Raw genomic sequence first — 10,598 nt, 5'->3', positions numbered from 1 at the left:
GTTATTAAAATAAAAGTATCGATACTACTCTTATTGAAAACAAAATATCAAAAGAAATATTCATATATATTATAAAAGTAATACTCTCCAAAAAATGAATCTCTAAAAGAAAACCTTTTTTTAAAAAATAACTCTTGCTTAAAAAGAATTATGAAATTCCCCCAAACAATTTCTTCTGGGTCCTTGTCTGCCCTTACACACATTATTTATTAAAAAAAATTAGGGTGTTCTACTAATATGAAGAACTACTAATTTTTGATTTTACTATTTGAAAAAGAGAACAAAATATTTTAAGACAAACACTTTAGATATTATCATCATTCTTATTATTTGGTGTTTTATATTTTTAAATATCAAAACATGTACAAATGTAATACAAACTGTACAAGCTTCAAATCAATTACTTAGCTTTAATAACTCTAATAAAATGAAGTTTAATTTTTAAGTTAAATCTAATTGATTTAATCAATTCATAATAATTAAATTATTTACATAAATGTGTAAAATTTTTCTTTAGACTTCATTCTTAGAAATGTAGAAAGTAGGAATAAAACATTCAATTTTATAAATAAAAAATTTATTTAAAATAATCAAAAAACACAGTTAAATAATTTAATTGTTTGCTGCAATAACTGCAACTTAAATTTCCAAAAAAAATTCTTCAACATTAAATAAATTGAAATAATTATTCCTTTTGTTTTAATTCCCTAACAAATTATTGGACACACATCTGTTTAATGCATATCCATGTAAAGCAGTTTCTAATGTATATTTTATATAAAGGTTAATTAAAAAAAAAAAAGTGTAGACTAATTGATTTCTTTTAGTCATCCTTATTTTTATCATAAAATAATGTTCAATAAATATTAAAGTCATAAAGCATTATAGTTATTACTTATAGTTATAACTTATAATAATTATAGTAATAACTTATAGTTATTTTACTGATAAAACTGTAATTCCTAAAAATAATTACTCTAATAATGATTTTCAACAAAAATAACAGAGTAAGTAGAGTAAATGAAAAATAAATAATCACTAACTAAATTACTAAAATTCATTACAAATGAAGATTGTAATAACAATCAATATTTAAACATTTATAAATATAACAATTCATTTTACTGTATGTTTCAGTTTAGAACATTGTAAGTAAAAATTAATGAAAAATGTTATACTTTAATAGACAATTTGTCAAAAACATTTGTAATATAAGGAATAGAACTGGTTGTATAATATGGTATAATTCAATTAATACAATACATGAAGTTTAAATTTTTACAATCATAAATGAGTATAAATCTTTGAGGAAATAAAGAACATTGAATAAAAGGAAAATATTGAGATGCATATGTTTTGGTAAAGTTATGAATTCAATTTCTTCATTTTTTTAAATTATGCACTTCTTATACTTTGAATAAGTTGAAATATCACTGAAAAATTTTAAAAAACTAGATTAGCTTAAAATAAAAATTGAAAGGTTCTCAATTAAAACAGATAAAATGTCTAAAGCTATAAATAAAGTCTGAAGATTTATTAATGAAGTAATCAATTATAAAAAAAATAAAATAACTTTTTCATTTCTAAAATTTAATTAAAACTTTATAATACTAATAAATTATCCTTATAATAGATAAGTAATACAATACGCCATTAAAAATTATTTTAATAAATTAATTTAGGAAAAAAGTTATTTTTAATTTCAGCTTAACAAAATATGTAAAATAGAAATATTAAATTAAAAATTTAACTATACAAATTTTATTTTTCAATTGGATTTAATATTAAAGCCTACGTAGATAGATAAATTATTAGAAATATGACTTCTTAATTTAGTTCTAATATAGCATAATATTAATTGCTATCACACTTTAAACATTTTATTCATAAAAATATAATTGCTAATACAAGTCAATCATTATAATGGGAACATACCAGATCCACAAACAACAAACAAAAACAGTGCTAATAACCATGGACTAACTGGTATCTTATTTTTTTCATTTTTCTATAACAAAATGAAGAAAATATTATAATACAATGAATAGATAAATCATTAATTGGCATAGCAATAAATAATAATGACATTATTGACAAAAAAATCTTTAAGCTTAGTATTATTAGCATTTATTATAAAAAAAATGTATAATCCTTACAGTTGATTTAGGTACATTTCCCCGTTGAGTGATGTTTTTGCTAGCTTTTTCATTAGCAATTCTCATCCGTTGTTTTGGAGCCATTTTTGAAATTATTCTTTAGTTTAAAGTAAATATGAGTTATTGAATACGTGGCAAATCGGTTAGAAAGGAATGTACATGAAAAATACGTGTAGAGTCAGTAACGTCTACACATAAAGTAACGAGTCAGAGATAAGAACTAATGCTCGTTGGTACGATAACCATATCAATATTAAATAAATTGTTTACCTCAAATCTTATCTAGTTGGCATATTTATAATCACATATACTTGCATGAGGTTATGATAAAATGCCAACAACATGATATTTTTCAGTGTGTACCGAATGATAACAAAAAATTAAGTTCAAATCATTTTGATAAATTTATTATTTATAGTATACATAATTATAAGCAAGAGGTAATATTTAATAATGTAACAACAAAATTTTAGAAAATATTCTAATTTTTTACATTATCTCAAACAATTAAAGATAAATATTTTTCCGATATCCATTTTCTTATTAAAGCAGATGGCTGCCATACACCATTAACCAATTTTTTTATCACCTTGTTTGATAGTATATTAAATTATTGTCATTACACGATAGTGTTTAATTATTTAAGAATTGTTATAAAGCATATTGAATATTTGACAAAAATGAAAGAAAAACTAACATATTAATTATAATGTTCTTATAATTTGCTACGGACTGTTAATTATTAAACTATTATGTCTTGTTGACTTAAATAAAATGGAAAGAATCTCAAGATATTTTCTTTACCTTATCTTAATACATAATTAATTACTAAATCGATAATTTTAAGTAACAAAAAAAATGGGAGGCAAAGGATCCAAAACTACCAAATTAATACCGCTTAACAAAGAAGAATGTGATGCTATTAATAATTTGATGTGTTACAAAGAATCAATACTTATTGACGAGTTATTAAATCGATGGAAACAGTACCTTACTGATAATATGGTCCATCACATTAAACATATATTTACTAGTAACAAACAATCAAAAACTCAAATTGTTCAAATATATCGATACTTAGCTATGAATGAAGTTTATCAGGAAAACTATCGAAACTTAATATTACAAATACTATCTAAATCAAATTTTCAACAATATATTGCTGATTTAATAGAATCAATACTGTTATGTATAAATTCCACTAATGAATATATAGCATGGACACAAATTCATACAAAAACTAATGCACTTCCCTTATTAAGCATCTACTTCTCCAATATTGCTTTAGCTGGAGACATTGAAAATTGGTTACAAACTGAACAATATTTTGGTTTAATGCATAGAATATTAATAACTACTCTTTACAATGTACCAATGAATAATAGTTTACTGCCAAATGTGAATATCAACAAAAAATTTAAGCAATCCTTTCATACTATCTTAGATTTTGGTTGGATAATGTTTATCAATAAGAACTTATCTCATGATTGTCAAAGAAACTGGCGTTTATTGTTTTCATCTAGTTATCACGGAGAAAGTTTTCAATCATTAACCACAGCTATAATTGATCAAGGATCAACAATTATTATAGTTAAAGATACCTCTGGTCATGTATTTGGTGGTTTTGCTTCACAACCATGGCTCTTAAAACCAAAATTTTATGGAGATTCAAGCTGTTTTTTATTTTCACTGTATCCAAATTTAAATTATTGTGCAGCTAGTGGAAATAACGAACATTTTATGTACATGAATAGTGGTCAGCATACATTACCAAACGGTATAGGTATGGGAGGTCAGATGAGTTATTGGGGATTATGGTTGGATTCTGAATATGGAAAGGGACAATGTAGTGTATCATGTTCAACATTTTCTAATTATTTAATGCCAGCTAAATCAAAAGACTTTATGATTGATTCTTTGGAAGTCTGGTGTGTAAAAGAAAAATCAAGAAATGAAAGTGATGAAGAAGAAAGAATATTACCTAATAATAGAGATAATTGGGATATGAAACTACTTGAAATGGCTGGTCGCACAAAGTACTCAGATGGATATAGAGAAGATGAAAATAAATAAATATAAAGTGTATATACCATACAATATTATTTGTTTTATATTGTAAAATTCAAAAATAACCTGCTATACTAGGTAATAGAAATAAGTTCTTAATTTTTCCTCAATTTTACTCTTTCATAAGTATGCTGCATTCATTAAATATAATTTGAATAACACAATTAATTTAACTTTTTTCACTGATATTGATGAAATATTTTTACTAAATAAATTCTATTAAATAATTGTTGAAAGAATATTATTTGTAATTGTTTTAGAAAACAAGTAATTATGTAAGTGAAAATAAATTTGTAGTTTACACTAAATACAATATTTTATTTGAAACTTATATGTTACATTTCTTTAAGATCAAACATTCATAGACTAACATTGCATAATGTAAATGTTTCTCATACCTCCATTTTTTGAATTTTTGTTACCCAGGACACATAAATTAATAAAAAACTTCTTTAAAAAAAATTATTAATTGCTCGTCAATTTTTTTTATTAATGTTGTTTTATAATATAGAATGCTTAAAATAAAGTTTCAAATAAAATATNTACATAACACTTAAATTCTATACATGGTAAACACTTCACATATAGTCAATGTATATTTTTAATATTTTTTATTTTTTTAATTAATAATATTTTTAATAAAATTTTAATTTTATTTCATAAAGTATGTTGAATACTGGTGCTCAAAATTATATGTATAAATAAATTTAATTTGAGAAATCTAATTAAAAAAGGGCTTCATAGCAGAGAGATTGCAATTACCATACAAGTATTTACCTAATTATTTTTATCAAATAGTATTTTCACATAGATGAAATAGAGTTCAGAATCATATTAGGCACCTTTAAAATAACATTAAAAAATATATATATTTAAATATGTTATATTTGGAAAATTCACTACTTTTGATGCATCTAGTTATAAAAATACTTAAGCTTCTTTATCTAATTCAGCTTTAGCTTTTTTAATTTCTTCAATATGTCTGTCTATTTCTTGTTTACGAAACTCGACTTCTTGTTTTAACTTGTGCAATTGATCAATTCGCTGTTATAACAAACAATACATTTATTGAGTAATATATTAAATAAATAAATAACTCACTTGATGGTAGAAATATTCTTCTTCTTTTGCAGCCTCCCGTTTACCCATAGCACCTCCTGCTTCTCTAATTGATCCACCACCACCACCACCTTTACCAGCTCCACTGCCTAAATCACCTAACCCACTGCTATATCTGTTAAAACTGTTGAAAAAACTTATTTATGATAATATTATTTTATTTTTAACTCTAATATAGTTAATAACTATAACAAGTCTAGTAAAAAAGAATAGTTATTAGAAATATAAAATAATCACTAATTACTCACTTCATATTTATTGATGAGTAAAAGTATTTTGAATTTTTAGTAATCAACTTGTTCATTATGACAAATTATTTTGCTTAAGACGTAAAAAAATTCTTTGTTGCTCTCGAATGTCAAACTACTAATGTTAGCAATATGTATGAAATATACAAGTATGGCAACTATACGCATTTAATCTAAGATAAGGTTAATAACTATAAAAATAACCTAGAATTTAAAGTATTATACCACAATATTCTGTGATAAAATGCCATCTATACACACAGATAGTGATAGTGTATTAATACCAATAGTAGTGTACTGTTCTTAATAAATTATTTTTGCATCAATAATTTACCAAAATAGTGAATTCACCTTGTGTTTTCGTAAAAATTACTCTTTATTTAAAATCAATAATAGTAAACAACATTATATTATTTTATTGAATTGTAATTTTTTAGCTTCGATGCGAAGCGGAGAAGGTATTAATTTTACTATGATGTGTTTTTTTTTTTTTTTTGTCTGTTGCCACTTTTTCTCAGCTCTCACTGGACCGATTTCTTTCAAAAATACGTCAAAAGATCACAAATCGTATCTAGTTGAAGACATTACCCTTAAAAATTGAAAAAATTTCCCTTGTTCCCTGCAAATGGGGGAAATCTCCAAAAAAATTACAAATTTAAAAATCGCTAATTTTCGAAATTTTTTCACTTTTTTTTCTTAAAACTTCTATAACTTTTTGAAAAATCAACAAATCAACATAATTTTTTTTTATACTAAAACCTTAGATATTTACCTTTCATTTGATATCATTTTTTTGAAAATCTATCACTTAACCTGCTCATTGGGGGGGATTTAAAATAGAAACTTTTTTACAAAAATTAACTTTTTCAACTTAATTTTTGAAAATGTTTCGGAAATATTGCGTCATTTAAACATATATCAAATCAAAGGTTATGTTATATACTATCAAATGAAAACGAAAAAATTTTTCCCGACGACCTATCTTCTATGCGCAAATGGCTGTCGAAAATTAAAAAAAAATGTAATGTTTGCGATAAAAATTACCTTTTATCGGGATGTTTTTTGTACTTAAAACTGCCATAACTTTTTCAAAAATGAACAAATAAAAATAATATTTTTTTGTACTGAAACCTTAGATATTTCCCTTTCATTTGATATAATTTTTTTTGAAAATCTAACACATATTCTGCTCATTGGGGGGATTTAAAATAGTAACTTTTTTACAAAAACTAACTTTTTCAACATAATTTTTGAAAATGTTGCGGAAATACTGCGTCCTTTAAACATATATCAAATTAAAGCTTATTTTATGTACTATAAAATGAAAAAAAAAAATTTGTCCCGACGACCTATCTTCTATGCGCAAATGGCTACCATATTCAAAAATATGCTATTTTAACAAATTTTTTTTTTTTAATTAAACACTATCTACAGATTTGCATCGAAGCGTTTTTTATGATAGTGATTTTAATCACTGTCAGATATCATCTATACTGGACCCAACTATGCCACGACCCCACTGTGCCGCCACCCCACTGTGCTGGGTTTTTTTTTTAATTTTACCATAATGTGTTTATTTTTTTATTATTTTTGTGTCTTTCACTACTTTTTCTCGACTCTCACCGAACTGATTTTTCTCAACAATACGTCAAAAGATCGTTATCTAGTTGAAGACATTATCCTTAAAAATTGAAAATTTTTCACTCATTCCCCGTAATTGNTAGATATTATCCTTAAAAATTGAAAATTTTTCACTCATTCCCCGTAATTGGTGAAAATTCCTCAAAAAGTTACAATTTTTAATATCGGTAAATTTCAACATTTTTTTTCCTAAATATTGCCATAACTTATTTAAAAATGAATGAATTAAAATAATTAATTTTTATATTGAAACCTAAGATGTTTCCCTTTCATTTGATATAAATTTTTTTTAATCTGCCCACTAAGGGAGATTAAAAATAGTAACTTCTGTACAAAAATTTAACTTAAGTTTTCAAAATTTTCCGGAAATACTTTGGGCTTCAAACATATGTAAAAATAAAGATAATGTTATGTACTTAATGTTAAGTTCAAAAAAAAATTTTACCCGACACCTTTTCTTTTATGGGATAATGGCCATCTAATTTAACAAAAAATGTAATTTTTATGTAAAAATTACTGTTAACACGAAATATTTTAATATATAAAATTGCCATAACTTTTTGAAAAATAAACAAATTAAAATAATTCTTTTTTATATTGAAACCTTAGAAATTTTTCTTTCATTTAATGTAATTTTTTTGAAAATCTGATTTGATCTATCCACGGGGGGTAATATTGACACTTTTATTTCATCTTAAATTAAAGTTTACGTAAAAGACTTAACTATGGAAAAAATGTTGAATGATAGTTAAAATGGTTATCATATTTAAAAATAAAAATATTTTTGTGTTAAAATTTTTGGTATTGAATTTTAATTTATCTTAATATACCATATAAAGGGAACATAATAGCATTCTCCAGTTGAAATAGACTACATACAGGACGACCCGATCAACCAGAACAAGTAATATCAAGAATTAATCGCAATTGAATGAGGCATATCACTGTCACCCCCCATTTCTTGTGAGATGTAAAATAAATATTTAATATATTAGGGTGGTCCTCTGTCACAGGTGAAGCAAAAAAAATTTTGATTGTTCAGTTGCAGGACCCCCTAAATTTTTTTATTAGTATAAATAAAACATTTTGGTGAAGTTTAATCGTGATTGGTCAACCCCTTCCCGTGCCGCAAAAGGTTTGAAAATTTGATAAATGGGGTAGTTTTATAGTTTTTTGCTTATATTTCAATAACAAAAAATCGTACAAAAAAGTGTTCAAGTATTAATTTGTAGATCTAAACTTGTTCTTTAAAATATGTTATGACATTTCCTGATTAGACCATTATTTGGTCTGCAAAATTTAAAAAATAGAATAATTTAATTATTTTACAAAATCGATTTTTTCTATTATTTTTTTTGTATCTTACGTATGGTCGAATTTACAACAAAAAGTTTCTTATAAAATATAATTAAAATAATATTTTAAGTAAAAAAGATATATTGTAAAATTTTAAATTGATTCACCATTTCTTTTTTATTGCGAAATTTGTCTCGTAATTTGGCGAAAATAACAAAAAAATACAGACAGAACTAAATTTTTTTACACTTACATATTACGAACTATCGATTAAAAAAAATGATTAAGTATAAATTTATTTCCGATTAAAAACTTTAGTTAAGTATCAAATTAATATGAACAAAGTTTCTAGAGCCTGTTTATTACACTCAGGATACGTTTTTCTGTATTTTTAAACTACCTTAAATAAAAATGAAAAGTAAGTTAAGCTAAATATTTTTATTACAAATATATTGCTGTTTAAATTACTTGTAATAAGAATTGTTATTGATTTTTATTTTTGGTGTGTTTGTTGTTCTAATCTTCCATGAGTTTAACACTTCTCTCAGCATTGTCATTGACGATTTTTAGTCCATCAACAATTTTTTTCCTAATATATAGAAGGAGTCTTTTTCCCAGTCAGCTCGGTCTACATCTAAATAATTTATGTTAATACCATATCTTTTGAATAAGTTTAAGGACTGTTTAGTGAATAATGAAGTTGGAAAATTGTTGCTAAAAATTCGGGAACTTTTTCAATTTTAAGTGACAATTTCTTTGAACTTAATACGTCATCTTCTTCTAGTTCATTTTCCAAACTCAAATCATTAATCTTGGCCACAATATCTTTTTTTATTTCTGTGGGTAGTCTTGTATCGAAAATAGAAAACGCAACACACTCGTCACTTAAATACCACAAATGGTTTAAAAATTTCGAGAGGCATGCATTTGCAATCTCTTTGTCATCATTTGTGTAGGTATATAAAGTTCGTATTAAGTTTATGTCATTCATGGAGCCTTGCTTATTGTGGTAGATGTAACCCAAGATTTTATGTATACTTTTATAATGAATGTATAAATTCTTTCTAGCGCATGGTCGTCTTATATTTAGCACATCAGGTGAAGAACGACCCGATTGAGAGTTTTCATATACATCAGTGTTCCAATTTTCTGATTCTTCTGATCTTAAATATTTTAAACTAGTAGCTGAAAAATATTTACATTGAGGTATGTTGAAGTAATAATATAAATATGCGCAATATTTATACAAATTTATTTGTCTATCCGAATCTATTTCTTTAGAGGCAGTATTAAACTTAAGTGTTTTTGTTACTTCCAATTCAAATTTGTCGGCTCTTCTTTTTTCTTTATCTGATAATTTTATATAGATTCCTAGCATACAACCAGGACGACCTGGCTGTCGTTGTAAAATTAAAAACTTTTTGTCTTCTTCAACTTTTATAATTTCTAAAGCATTTATGTGAGCAATGTCAAAAAGATTATCTAAGTCTTTTTGAAATGATTTAAACTTTTTGGGTGTTTTTCATTAACTCTGTCCTTTGATTTTTCTATATCTCGCCAAGTTTCATAATATTTTTTCAGCTATTTACACAATCGGTTTTATGCTTTCTTGGAATTCGGGCTTTCCTCCAGTAATGAGACATTTGTCTATCACCAAGGAAGAGCATTCCGATAAAATAAATTTTACAACACGTAAATTAAAAAATAAGACTTGTAAACAATATTTTTAAAAAGGTAGCTTACTCCCTAATATTTGATTATTCAACGAACCGACTAAATAAATTGTTTGCGTTGCATTTTTAATAAAAATATATCTCATGTATACAAATAAAATTACATAAAAAAATCACTATTCGATATATATAATAATAATCTACAACTGCACTGATATTTAATAAAATGTTATCAAATCATCACGTTTATGATGATTTGTTAACAGTGATAACGTTTCTTATTTAACTTTTGAAAATTACGCCGTTTGTATTTTTCATATAATTTATTATAAACAAAAATTTTCGATATTTAAAATTGAGTAACTGCTTTTTACTTTATCGATAGTTTGCAAAATGCA

At 24.6% G+C, this 10,598-nt stretch overlaps 3 protein-coding genes across 3 annotated transcripts; 1 reads left to right on the top strand and 2 right to left on the bottom strand.

Moving 5' to 3' along the window:
• Nucleotides 1-1,212: 1,212 nt before the first annotated feature.
• On the bottom strand, nucleotides 1,213-2,376 carry LOC126900851 (stress-associated endoplasmic reticulum protein 2). The gene is made up of 3 exons (XM_050676831.1): nucleotides 2,157-2,376; nucleotides 1,936-2,008; nucleotides 1,213-1,433 (listed from the first exon to the last, which is right to left on the bottom strand). Exons 1-3 carry the CDS (start codon nucleotides 2,238-2,240, stop codon nucleotides 1,396-1,398), a joined length of 195 nt encoding a protein of 64 aa, XP_050532788.1. The 5' UTR covers nucleotides 2,241-2,376; the 3' UTR covers nucleotides 1,213-1,395.
• Nucleotides 2,377-2,605: 229 nt separating this feature from the next.
• LOC126900825 (MTOR-associated protein MEAK7) lies at nucleotides 2,606-4,747 on the top strand. The gene has a single exon (XM_050676797.1). It carries the CDS (start codon nucleotides 3,015-3,017, stop codon nucleotides 4,227-4,229), a length of 1,215 nt encoding a protein of 404 aa, XP_050532754.1. The 5' UTR covers nucleotides 2,606-3,014; the 3' UTR covers nucleotides 4,230-4,747.
• Nucleotides 4,748-5,090: 343 nt separating this feature from the next.
• On the bottom strand, nucleotides 5,091-5,759 carry LOC126900848 (ATPase inhibitor, mitochondrial-like). Its single transcript, XM_050676827.1, has 3 exons — nucleotides 5,591-5,759; nucleotides 5,325-5,466; nucleotides 5,091-5,267 (listed from the first exon to the last, which is right to left on the bottom strand). The coding sequence occupies exons 1-3, from the start codon at nucleotides 5,644-5,646 to the stop codon at nucleotides 5,154-5,156; spliced, it is 312 nt and encodes a 103-aa protein (XP_050532784.1). The 5' UTR covers nucleotides 5,647-5,759; the 3' UTR covers nucleotides 5,091-5,153.
• Between the last annotated feature and the right edge of the window lie 4,839 nt (nucleotides 5,760-10,598).

This window comes from Daktulosphaira vitifoliae, unplaced genomic scaffold, assembly GCF_025091365.1.
Source record: "Daktulosphaira vitifoliae isolate Bord-2020 unplaced genomic scaffold, ASM2509136v1 Scaffold_3, whole genome shotgun sequence".
Classification (NCBI taxonomy): domain Eukaryota; kingdom Metazoa; phylum Arthropoda; class Insecta; order Hemiptera; family Phylloxeridae; genus Daktulosphaira; species Daktulosphaira vitifoliae.
The sequence above is the reverse complement of the archived record's forward strand: the minus strand, read 5'-3'. Positions and strand labels throughout refer to the sequence as shown.